Here is a 13,269-nt window from a genome sequence, read left to right as displayed (position 1 = left end):
TGCTCTCCCTGCCTTGTGATGTCTGTCTTTTTGTCTCTTGCTCATCCCATTTCTCACACATGGTGGATGTATATGGCATGCGGTCGGGACCCGGTGAGCTGGATTTGGGAGACAGATGCTGGAGTCAGGTGGGTGTTGGCTTTGTGAACCAGAAGTCCTCAGCTCACAGGACAGCAGGACAGGTCACAGGACAGCCCGTGACCCTGTGGGTCAGAAATCAAAAGCCTCCTGAGGAGTTGCTGCTGTGGGGTCAGGCTTAGGCTGATCCTGGTGGTGGACCGAACTAGATGAGGCTGTTTGTCCCTTAATTGTGACTGGAGTTCCTCCCTGGTATATGCACATCCAAGGGGCTTGTCTAAAAACTCCGATGAAACAGAGGGAGAAGGGGGAAGTCAAAATCCCCCCTAAATGGATAAATCAGATTTTAACTTTGATCCTGAATTGGATCCCGGATAAGGAATAGAATCCTGAAAGATCCTCTTCCCCAGCTGTCTCTCAGTCTCTACCTTCCCCCAGCCCCATTCAGGTAAATTATAGCGGGGAGCAGCCGTGCAAACCAAATGTCATTATTCATTTTTCATAAGAAAGTGAACTTGAAATTGCCATTAGCATCATTATTCTGTTTTTGTTTTACATTAAGGCCAATTTTATTTATCCAGTTTGCCTGAAAGAAGCCGTAGTAAAAATTGAAAGCGACTGTAACAGGGAGCCAATAAGCTAACCATTGACTAGTTTTACTTATTGGAACCGTCTCTAGCTGGTGCTCGGTCCTCCTCCTCCTGGCAATCATTTATCAGACTGTGGGAGGGGGCCAGCGTTCGGGAGCCTTTCATAGCCCGTCCTCGGTGCGAGGAATACAAGGTGGTGTCAGTGACCAGAGATTAGGACAGTGGAATTTTGCATTTGTTACAGCAGCAGCTGTAGCGAGTGGTTTCAGCCGCAGGGCAGAGTCCCCGAGCTGGGCGCGGCTGCAGCTCGGCGGGCGGGCGGAGAAGAGCGCGGGGGCGATCGCGGGGCGGGCGTGGGAGCGGGGCCCGCCGAGGCGGGGCGGGACTGGAGACCACAGCCCCGGACCTCACAAGCGGATGCCGGGGCTTCTCCTGGCTGCCCCAGCGCCCGCGTATCTGTCTGCCGAGGCGCGCTTCCACTCCCAGAGTTTATTCCTCGTTCCTTCTTCAGTCCTGCTCGTCGGAGGACCCGGTTGCCATGGTGAAGGAAAAAGGTAATTATAAATATCGATCACTGTGCATGGTTGCAGAAGTTGGAATGGCACCGCAGGGCTCGGCCACCTAACGGGGAATGATCAATCGAAAGCCGGGCGGACATGTTCTCGGTGTGAGAAGCTCCGTATTGTGAAGTCTGGGTTTCCATCGAACCCAGACTTCGTTCAGAATCTTTAATTTCACCACCGCATCGGGAGCACATCCTGTTTCTGGAGCACAGCTGAGCTCTGGGGTGTGTGTCTCTTTTGATTGCTATTGCATTTTGAATTTTTTGTTGTGTTTGAGACTTGCCGTCTTGCCCCCCATCCCAGCCATCATTCTCTTCCTCTCTTACCACCACGCCCCACCAATCAATAAGTTAATTAAGATATGTCATGAAAGGGCCCTTCCTGCCACGGCTGGGCTGTGTGGTGCTGGGACATGCCCAGGCCTCGCTAGATCCGGCTGAAAGGAGAAGCTGGGTTGTTTCAAAGGCTTCAGGTGCTCTGCGTGTATAACCTGTCATTTCACTATTATCCCTAATCACTCCTCCAAACACCTTCTTAAAGGATGCTGCACATGGCAAAGGAAACCACATCATATCACAAGGAGAGTGTTAAAAGGGAGAGGACAGGTGTGGCCTGAACAGGTGTACATCATTTATGCACTAGGCGTGGTCCTGAAATGGAAGGTACATTTTTCAGAATTGAATGATAGTTGAAATGATTTGTTTCTCCGGGAAATGTGAAAGAACACCGCAGTGCTTGTTTTGAGTGATTCAAGTAATATATAAACACACCTTGTCTTAAGAAAGTAAAATGTTGCAGGAGGATAGGGAGGGAAAGTGAAAGCCCCTCACTTCTGCCTTGTCAGCTTCAATTCCCCTCTCCTCTCTAGAGATAAAATTGTTAACAGTTACTGTGTATCTTGCTAGACCCTTCTAGACCAGAATTAGAGAGAGACAGACACATATGAATATAAAAATTGAATCATTCTATGATTGTTTTTCTGTAACTTATTTTTTTCTCTTTTATTATGTCTTAGGGACCTTCACCAAATGATTTTATAATGTAAATAACCACTCTTTAATTTTGCTGTCTAGTACACTTAGATTTATTGTCACATTTTCTTACCGTGGGGACATTCTTTCCTCCCCAAACACGGACATCTACTCTTTCAGGGCGTTCTTGAACCATTTCAATGAATTATCTGTGTTTACTTTATCTTAAAGCTACTATAGGGAATAGATTTAAGATGAAAATGCGGAACTCAAGATGATCCTTGTTGCTTGAAACTCAGTTTGATTCTATTATATTAATGAATGGATTGACATACAGGATCCTGAGAGCTTAACAGTGTAAAGGCTGCACCTCAGGACAAAAGAGAAACATGATTCTGCTCTATTCACTCTGCTCCTATAGATCTTTAGTAATCACATGCTGTAGCTTTGGTTTTTCAGTGGGTAAATGGTAATTGAGTGAAATGATTTGGTGTGAATAAAGGTGCTTCTAATAATATTTCCACCTTTTGGGGGTGCTTCCAGGAACCCTCAGTACCAAACACAGATGTTGACATTTACTGCAGTTCAGATCTCTTCATTTGTAGCTCCCACCCAACTATGACATGGCGCTCATCTCTGTTGCTAATGGATTTGAGTTTGTTTCCCTGATATGAGTAATTTATGAGTGATGGGAAAGGGAATTACAAAGCCATTTCTTCATTCCATTCTTGTGGGACTCTTGGAAGACCTAGCCTTGCTATATATGGTATATATTATAGATCAGTAGTCCTCACATAGCAGCTCTTTTTCTAAGTCTTGGAGACTTCCCAAAGCTTAGATTGCCTGGGTTCACATTGCTCTACAAGTCGCTGGCCACCTTCTAACTGGAACACTTTGGACAGGCCACCAAGAGGTCACATACTAGTATTATCTTAACCCTTAGACACTGATTAAAGGCTGTTCTGTTTTATTTTGAGGTCTGTGCCAGTCCACACCACTGCTTTCTGATTGCACTGACCTCAGCCATCAACAGAGAAAGGCAGGTTTGTTTTGTTTCGTTTCATTTTTGTTTGTTTGTTTGTTTTTGGTAGGTACACAAGGGTTTCCATAGGAAAAAGGGAACTTCTTCATAGTCCTTAAAGTGAGAAGGGCACTGGGGATCGTTTAGTCCAGGCATTCATCCTAGAGATGAGAAAACTGGGGATCAGAAAGGGTAAGTAGGTTGCTGAAGGTCACACAGCAGATTGTGGACAAAGTACTCATTCTCTGTGTCTCATCACACCATGTAGTGGATGAGAGACCACAATTGCCAGTGTGTTGACAGCTGCTATCTCTGTCACAAGATGGTGAGCCTTTCAGAAGTGGCACTGTGTCTCCATCTTTAACTTTCCAGTGCATAGCCTAGTGTTTCCCTCACTGTAGATCTTCAAACAACCAAAACAGGTTGGCCCGTTGTCAGAGCAAGAACAGGAACCTGTGCCTTCTTGATTCAGAAACTTCTCCAATCCTCTCCATTTCTTCTTGTTCCCAGAAAAGCCTAGCTCCTTCCTTCCCTGTGGAGCTGTCAGGAATCAACTCGAGGAGGCTCAGGTCCTGGCAATGTCCATCCCGAGGAACATGGCCGGCCCAAGGAGGAGTGGCATAGACTCCCTGTTGTGCTTGCCACTTAGAGCTCACACTGGCTTGCCTCATAGTTTTCTCTCTAGGATAAAATACCTGGTTCGGGGCTGACATGGGCAGGAGAGAAAGCACGCTGGCTGATTGCCTCCACTAGTGTGGAGTGGCATTTGCTGACATCCTTTGACCTCATTATCTTTTGTTCTCCTGACCAGGCACCCATTCACTTCCAGCTGCAGACACTTATTGATTCCGGAATCTTGATGAAATGGTTATTTCTCTTATGTCTTCAAGGGTACCTTACCCTTGCTGTATCCTGTAACAAAGAAGCACAGGAGATTTCTGCAGGTTTATCTGTCAATAACTGCCTTCCTAAATCCACGCTCGTCAACCTATACTCCAGAGGCCCACTATACTCATTTAAAAAGCTGTAATGTCTAGCGAATGGGTGTTATAGTGCAAGTTTTAAGAATACAAAAGGGATTTATTATTTATTTTTGTTACAGAAAATAAAAATAAGCAAATATTAGAGATTAAGCTCTATAAACACTCATTTTAAATAATAAAGAATGCTTATGGTTTGGGAACCATGTGAAAAGACTAAGAATTTAGTCACAAGACAAACTTCAAGGTAAATAGAAATTTACGTTTAGGCACATCATTTTTTGTTTGTTTTGTTTTGTTTCCTGGAAGTTTTCTGACATTGCTGGATGGCCCAACTTGCTTTTGGTATAGAGCGGGACCCAGTGAAACTCATTCCAGTGTCTAAGTGGAAGGATGTTCAACTTCCACCTGACATTCATGTGTGTAGGGACGCACACATACTCATACCCACAAGGCAAGTAGTTTTTCTAGAGCAAGGTTTTTCAACCTCAGCATCACTGATATTTTGAGAGATAATTCTTCGTGATTCTGTCTTGTGCATTGTATGATGTTGAGCAGCAATCCTGACCTCTACATACCAGCAGCACTGACTTCTTACTCATGACAATCAAATATGTCTCCAGACATTAGCAAATGCCCTTTGGGGAGCAGGATTGCTCCAATTTGAGAACTACAGCTGTAGAGAGCAGTGGGGTGCTAAGACACCTTGGTCACAGTTCTCTTTAAGGTTTAGATCAATGGATTCCCTTGAGCACAGAGGGTGACAGATGTGAACAATTTGTCTTTTTTTTTTTGAAACAGAGTTTCACTCTTGTTGCCCAGGCTGGCATGCAATGGCCCTGTCTCAGCTCACTGCAACCTCTGCCTCCCAGGTTCAAGTGATTCTCCTGCCTCAGCCTCCTGAGTAGCTGGGATTACAGGCGTGCACCACCACGCCCGGCTAATTTTGTATTTTTATTAGAGACGGGGTTTCACCATGTTGGCCAGGCTGGTCTCCAACTGCTGACATCAGGTGATCCACCTGCCTCGGCCTTCCAAAGTGCTGGGATTACAGGCAAGAGCCACCGTGCCCGGGCTAAGATGTGAACAATTTGTATGGAAAGTCAATCAGACCACCACAGCTCCTCCTTGATGCCATTTAGCTTTTGGCAGAAACAGATGCTTCAAATAATAAAGCTACAGAAGGACTAATAAAGGCCTTCCTCCTTATTTATGGGCCTTATTTCCCAGCTCATTTCAGTTGTTGAAAATGGAAGAATCCTCTTCATCAAAGTAGATATGTCTACAGAGATGTTCTAGCTTAGTTCTTTCTGTTCCTTTAGGATTCTGTAAGCCCCATTCTGGTCAGGAAACTTCCCTATTCCGTTATCATCTCCTGCTTGCCCTTTCTGTGTTAGGCAAAGTGCTGGGTACTCAGAAAGCTCTCAAGGGTTTAGAAGATACAACAGCTGCCCTTTGCTTCTTTACCACCTGTCGAGGAAGTAAATAAGCTCACAAATAACTAATATTATGTAGATGTTTAAAGAGGCATTGGTACAGTGCTCTGGCAGGTCAAAGGTGGGAGACTTAGCTTCCAAGTATGCCGATCAGGAAAGACTCCCTGAAGCAGGCAGCTCTTAAACTGAGGCTTTAAAGATTGGGGATATGTGGACATATAATAAATTGAAATGAAAAGAGAATGGTAGATTTGAGAGAAGCCACCATATTAAAATTGATGGGGCCTGACAACAGGTTGGGTGATTGTAATGAGGATTCAGAACAAATGATCTTAAAGTTTTGAGTCCAAGTAGCTCAGGTATCAGTTTGCTAGTGGCACTGCAACAAAGTACCACAGACTGAGCGGCTTAAACCACAGAAATGTATTGTCTCACTGTTCTGGAAGCTACAAGCCTGAGGTCAAGGTGTTGGCTGAGATGGTTCCTTCTGAGGGCTGTCAGGAGAATCTGTCCTATGCTTCTCCCTGGCTTCTGGAGGTTTGCTGGTAATCTTTGGTGTTCCTTGGCTTATAGAAGCAACTGCCTTCATGTTCACAGGGCATTCTCCCTGTGTGCCTATCTGACTCCATGTTTCCCCTTTTTAAAAGGACACCAGTCCCAATGGATTAAGGCCCACGCTAATGATCTCATTTTAACTTGGTCACCACTGTAAAGACCCTATCTCCAAATAGGGCCACATTCTGAGATACCGGGGGTTCGGACTTCAATAGATGAGTTTGGAGGGTGATGCAGTCCAACCCATTACACGCAGGCATCAGTGTTAGATGTGGCTAGGCTTGGGAAGGAGAACTGAAGAGGAGCAGAGTGGAATCGGATGTGGATGGGAGAGAGTTTCTAGTGGTGAAGAGGAAGGGAGGAGGTTGGTGGGAGGAAGGAGATGAGCTCAGTTTTATAGACCTTAAGCCAGCGTTGGGGATAAAGGACTGGGGAGTGATCAGAAGTGAGTAGTCCAGTTCGTACCTCTTAGGCAGACTCTGAGATTTCTTGGCCGATTTGTACAAACTTGCTACAATCTACCTTAAGGAAGATAACATTAGAAACAGGCCTTGCTTTCCCTTTGGAATAACAGGAGGCATTCAGATGTAAGGCATCAACAGGGAAGCCAACACCACACCTTTCTGCCTCAAGCTGCTGGGTCCAGCACCCTTTATGGTTTGATAGTAGCCTCTTCCTGCCACATCCAAAAGCCACTGCAGCCTTGTTCTTGGCAGCTCCTGAGAACAGTGATGTACTGTGTCTCAAATGTGACCTATACCCTGGAACCAAAGTAATCCTTTTAGGACACTGAATCATTTCCCAGCTCAAAAACCCAAATAAATGACAAGGTAAGGTTCAAAGCTTCCTGCTTGTCATGCGGGGTTCTCCTCAAGTCCTTAAAATACCTCCTCCCTGCTTACTTCTAAAAAAATGTTCTTCTAAGCCAATCTTATTTTATTTTCATTTTAATGTTATTATTAAATCTGTCAGTGATTGAACACATACTAAATGGCAGAGCTTCATATACAATGTCTTTAATCTTCGAACCCGTCAAGGTAGGTAGTATCTTCCCCCTAATAGGTGAGGGAAAGGAGACTCATAGGAGGTCAGAGATCACTTAGCTAGCATGTAGAAAAGCTAAATTTTCTATCCATTTTTCTGCCTATCTGGCTCCAAAACCAGTGCTAATGTCCACCCTGAGCCCTTTTACCTTTTGAATGACCACAGGGGTGGTATTTTCTGCTCTAACCTCAGTCATACTGTCTACCTGCCTTGTGAGACATACTGTACCCCCCCCCTTTTATGTGTTTATCAAAGATCTAACTCAAGTTTGGCTTCCTTATAGAGCTCCTTGAAGGCGCATCCCTTCTGCGAATTCTTCTAGAATTACTCTGTGCATCTAAGTAAACACCAGATAAACAACAGTTGTTACCTGTGCAACTTAGGACAGTGCTCTTTTTCTCAAGTATTGGACTTCATATGCAGTCTTGTAAAACAACCTTAGGAGCTGTGAAGTGTTGCTGCCTCTAATGCTGTCTGCCTTCCCAAAACACACACCCGCACAGACACCACCCACTCAGATGCATGCACGCTGCCTGGTGTAGTCAATACCCACTTCTATTCCATCCTCAGGAAAGGCTAAGAACAGTAGGTTTTTCACTGTGGTGTAATAATTCCTCATGTGTGCGATGACTATTGAGTCACTATCCAGGCATCTTCTTTCACATATGCTAGCCACGGGTTGAAGTTTAATGCCTCACCCCTACCTGCCCTTGGATTTGTCTTAACTTCAAAAGCCCCAGTCTTTTAAAGGGGATACCACCAACAAGGTCATTTCCTAAGTAAGGTCTAAAGGGAAGTGATAGATTAAAGGAGACACTACAAGGCTACAAGTTTCAGAATAAATTGTTCTTGATCAGTGACATTCACACTACTCAACTGTGAATTTCCCATCTTTGTGGGGAGGGGTGCTCCAGCTTTTGTCATCATATTCTGCTTGAGAGAAAGCAATCCAAGTGTGAATTGCTCGTACTATTTTATAAATGAAAGTGTTACTCTTACCAGGAAGTGTGGCTCTGCTTCACTCCAGAAGTACTGTCTGAATAATGGGATTTCCAAAGCTAAAGGAAAGGATTTCACATGTTTAAAAGAAAAAAAAAATCATAGCAAATCTCCTGCCCTCTAACACCAACTAATTGATGTCTAAAAAATGTTTATCCAGAGAGAAAAAGATGTCATTTCTACAATATAAATAAATATGAGAGAAGGAATACATTGACTTGAATGTGTTCAAGGCTCTTGAGGGCAATTTTTGATGACAGGAATGGAGTCAAGAATATGTAGACAGTGGGCATCTGAAATGGAGGTTGGGCCTCATCTACTGTTAGCTACTGTCAGACTTTGGAGGTGGTATTGCTTCTTGCCTTTCCCATGCCAGGCCAAATGACCAGGAAGGATGAACAACTTGTATTGCATCACAGAGGGTTTCTTTTAAAGAACGACAAATTGACTTTTCCAAATTCCTGCAGAAGATGTACTGCAAGAGACTCACCCCACCAAGAAGCATATCTTGGCATTTGATTCATTTTGAGGAGGTGGCCCTCTTTGCCATCGCATTCACAGCCCTAGGGGTCAAGAAAGAGGATCCTGGTATTGTTGGCTTCTCCTATGCCAAAGTCAAAGTGCTGAGTGTTTTCCTGAGCCAGCATTAAAGAGCCAGAGAACTTTTCAGAAGGTTCAGTGATCAGTGAGTGGTGCAGGATTTCTTCCCATTGTGGTTGAGTTTGATCTGGGCGCACCACAGTAAAAACCAGCCCAGCTTCCTATTTCATTGTGTGTTTGTCTGATGGTGACTCATACCGAGAGGTATGTTTATCCCAAACTGGCAGGAGCTGTGTATTCAAGGGCAAATTTTGTTAACAGTGGGGAGAGCGAAAATTTGTTATGCATGACCTCTTTTCTCTGAAACATTGTATTTGTGCTCAGACTGACATAATTAATGTTATTATGGTCCAGTGTCCCCTGGGGGTGGACCAGGGGTGAGTTTGTGTGTCCCTGTTGCAATCAAACAGGCTGGCTTGTTTGAATACTTGCATTTAACTATGAAGATCCTGGCTTTTTTAATACTTCTAAGGAAATTACTGTCTAGGACAGTGCTTCTCAAATTTCAACTGGGATCAGAATCATCTGGAAGGCTTGTGAAAACACAGATTTCTGGGCCCTGCCCTCAGAGTTTCTGATTCAGTAGGTCTGGGAGAAGGCCTGAGATTTTGCATTTCTAACACTTCCCAGATAATGTTGATGTTCTTGATTCAGGGACCACATTTTGACACTGTGCAGGTAATCTGTCCTTTCTGTGGGTAAAATGACCAGCCCTACAGGTGGGTAAGTCAAAATTTTTATACAAGTATCTTCTTCATTCCCTTTTGCAAATATCATCTTGCTCACCATGCACAGATGGCAAAAAGAAGGTAAAGATCATCACTGTCACTCTGGCTCTCCAGCAGGATGAAACAAAGCCATGTTTCATAATGAAGCAGACCTGTGAGATCCCAGTGGCCAAGAAACTGCTGTCAGTATATGATACTGGGAGCAAAGGTTGGCAGGAAGTTTAAGTTACTTTTTCATGGGGGCGAGTTGGGGCTTAGTGTGACTTGGAGAAGGCAACATTAATTCAGAATGAAGGCACAGGTGTGCATATTCTGCAGGCATCACTCCTATGTCTCCAAGACTTAGATGAGCATGTTTACCTGGAATCGTAGAGCTGTTTGGAATTTTGGGGTAAAAGTTCATTAACAATACAAAAATTAGCCAGGCATGGTGATGCATGCCTGTAGTCTCAGCTACTCAGGAAGCTGAGGTGGGAGGATGGCTTGAGCCTAGGAGGCAGAGGTTGCAGTGAGCTGAGATCGCCATGCACTCCAGCCTGAGCAGTAGAGCCAGACCTTGTCTCAGAAAACAAACGAAAAAAAAGGAAAAAAGTTAATCAGCTATCTTGGCTCACAAAGGCTACCACTCCCTCTTTAATCTTTGAGGAATTGAAATATGTTGTTTAGGCTTGGAGTGTTTCATTTACTACCACTGTACAATATTTACTGTTCATTTGGTGGAAGTAGATCATCATAAAGGCCTTTATCCTCCTTGTCTTTATGCTGAGCAGGTGAGGAGAAGGAAGAAGAGGAGGGTTTGGTCTTGCTGTCTCAGGGGTGGCAGAGGTAGAAGAAAATCTGTGTGCAAGGGGATCTGTGCAGTTCAAACCCGTGTTGTTCAAGAGTCAACTGCATTCTGTCTATGTTCTAGTAGTCTGTATTTTTTCTTCTGTTTATTTCTGTTGTTCTCTATTTGAAACATGAGAAGGGAAAAGTTTAAGAAGAATTAAGAAAAGTGGGTCAGGCACAGTGGCTTATACCTATAATCCCAGCACTTTGGGAGGCTAAAGCAGGCAGATCACTTGAGCTCGGAAGTGTGAGACCCTGTCTCTCCAAAAAACAAAATTCCCCCCCACACCCCCCAAAAAAATTAGCCATGCATGGTGGTGTGTTCCTGTAGTCCCAGCTACTTAAGAGGCTGCAGTGGTGGGAGGATCATCTGAGCCTGGAGGTCGAGGATGCGATGAGCCATGAGCGTGCCATTGCACTCCAGCCCGGGCAATAGAGTGAGACCCTGTCTCAAAAAAAATAGAAAAGTGGATGATAGGAAAAGGTGGCAAGGTTGTTCCTCATTGGAGTGTCTGATGGGGAATGGGAGAGAAGGCTGAGTACTCCCTTCCTGGAAAAATGATAGGGGCTATGGGTCCCTGGGTCCATGGACCATCTCATAGTGACACATGAGCTAGCTGGGTGTCCACTGGACTGCTGCCATGTGCCACTTGAGGGACCCCTTCTGAATGGCCATCAAGGAGCAGTTTTAGGACTGATGGGGATTGGAGTCCGCAGGACGAGAGCCCAGTTATGCTGAGCACTAAAGAAGGAGTGGATGCCCCTCTGTCCCTGCTTACCTGGAAAATGCTACCACTTCTGGCATGTGTAGAGGTCCTAGCCTAAAACTCAGAAATAGCAATGAGCCATAGCGAAGGGCTTCTAGTAGCGGCCTGATCACATTACAATTTTCTTGAGGTCTCTTATCTGTGAGGCACTTCGAGAATAACTCGACATACTGGAAAGATCCTACATTTAGTGGATGAATGGGTTAGCAGGTGTTGAGAGGGATGCTGATGGAGAACGCAAAATGGAGGGGACACCAGGTGATAGAACGGGGGTGAACAATCTTCTATGGGGGTTCTAAGGAAGGGAGAGCTATAGTCCCAAGGGAATCAGAAAAGGCTTTATGAAAAAGGGGGCATTTAAGATTGGTATTTCAGGAGTTCTGTAGGTTTCTTAATGTTGGGGATGGTGTTTGATTCAACCTATATTCATTACACAGTGTCTGCTCCATAGTAAGCACTCAATGAATGTTGAATGAACTAATATGTGAATGAATGAGGTGTATGGGTTGGGGAGATGGTTATTCTTATTTGGGAAATTTTTTTTAGACTCTAATGTGAGATAAGCCATCTAGATATAGCAACACATAAAATGCAGTTCTTGACCTGAAAGCACTCACTTTCTAGCAAGAAACAGACACACATAGATAAGTCATTATGATACAATGTGAAATGTACTCAAAGGGGAACTATGAAAGTAATATGGGACTGCAGGACAGAAAGTGATGAATGCTGTTGGATGGTCATGGAAGACTGGGCTTTGAAGGATGAACAGGAATGCAATAGTGGATAAAAAGAGGATGGCGAGAAAGGGACTCAAGTGGGTAAAACAGAAGCAATAAAGTATGCCTCCTGTCTGAGGAGATGCAAGCAGCTCAGTTTAGCATTTTGGCCACATCATACAGCAATGGACATAAGGAAGGTAAGTAGGGGGGTTTTGTGGGTCGCATTGAGCTAAGGATGATTAGAACTGGGGTCAGACGTATGGATGCCCCGAGAATCAGGCAGGTGACCTGAGTGGAGCCTGGGGCAAACTACAGAGCATGGCCCTCCCTAAAGGGAAGAGTTACTTTGTCCTTCATCCTAGGTCCCACGGAGGGATGCAGGTCAAGTTGCCAGGCCTTGCAGTTTTTAAGAGCAGCCAGAAATAGGGATTTTTATGTAAAATCTCCAGATGTTTAAATATTGGCAAATGATTTCACTTTCTCTTTAAAGAATATTGTGTGTGGCCAGGCACAGTGGCTCATGCCTGTAATTCCAACACTTTGGGAGGCTGAGGTGGGCAGATCACTTGAGGTCAGGAGTTCAAGACCAGCCTGGGCAACATGGTGAAACCCCGTCTCTACTAAAAATACAAAAAAATTAGCTGGGCCTGATGGTGCATAACTGTAATTCCAGCTACTCGGGAGGCTGAGGCAGAAGAATCGCTTGAACCCAGGAGGTGGAGGTTGCAGTGAGCCAAGATCACGCCACTGCACTCCAGCCTGGGCGATAGAGTGAGACTTCTTCTGAAGAAAAAAAAATATTGTGTGGGCCAAACAAAACATGTCTGTGGGTAGGACTCAGTCAAAGGGCCTCTCGATTATGGTTTGGAGTTTAATGACCTGTCCACCACGCCTACCCCAGGAAGAAACACACTTTTACACAGCAAGACCCAGGATTCATATACACATGCATATAAATGGCTGAAATAAAACTCACATGAAGCAATACTTACCTTTACTCTCTGCTAGTTTCTTTTCTACTTTTTAAGTATGCCGGTGATGATCCATTAAACTTATTTTATGTTCCAGTGGTTCAAGACCCAAAGTTTGAAAAGCATTGGCTTAGACCCTCTACACTAACTAATTAAACTTTTATTGATGAAACAGAATAAGGTACTTCTGTGGGCAACCATGTTTCCATTCTGAGTACTCCTGTTATTGTGATAATAGGTATGTTTGGGTTACGTTGGGTTTCTTCACTTGCAACGGGACAGGTTTTGACAAAAGAATGTCTGAATCTTTCATTTGCCACTTTATCCTTAACAGAAGTTGGCCGGAATTTGGTGTCATCTGTCTTGGGTGCTTGATACAATTAAGAACTAACCCAACTGTTAAATTCAGAGTAAAA

The 13,269-nt window shown here is 44.4% G+C and overlaps 1 protein-coding gene across 14 annotated transcripts in view; it reads left to right on the top strand.

Annotated features, from left to right (window-relative positions):
- Positions 1-13,269, top strand: part of ABLIM1 (actin binding LIM protein 1) — a 336,688-nt gene that overhangs the window by 135,041 nt on the left and 188,378 nt on the right. For 2 of the 14 annotated variants that reach the window (XM_024346635.3, XM_003312771.7), the window contains exon 1: positions 727-1,222. The exons of the other annotated variants lie outside the window; for them this stretch is intronic. In XM_024346635.3, the coding sequence (XP_024202403.1) occupies positions 1,207-1,222 (16 nt within the window). In that variant the 5' untranslated portion in view covers positions 727-1,206. Of the gene's footprint in view, positions 1-726; positions 1,223-13,269 lie in introns of those variants that run through there. 14 annotated transcript variants of the gene reach the window in all.

This window comes from Pan troglodytes, chromosome 8 (genome assembly GCF_028858775.2).
Source record: "Pan troglodytes isolate AG18354 chromosome 8, NHGRI_mPanTro3-v2.0_pri, whole genome shotgun sequence".
Lineage (NCBI taxonomy): Eukaryota > Metazoa > Chordata > Mammalia > Primates > Hominidae > Pan > Pan troglodytes.
This window is presented reverse-complemented; position numbering and strand designations above follow the sequence as displayed.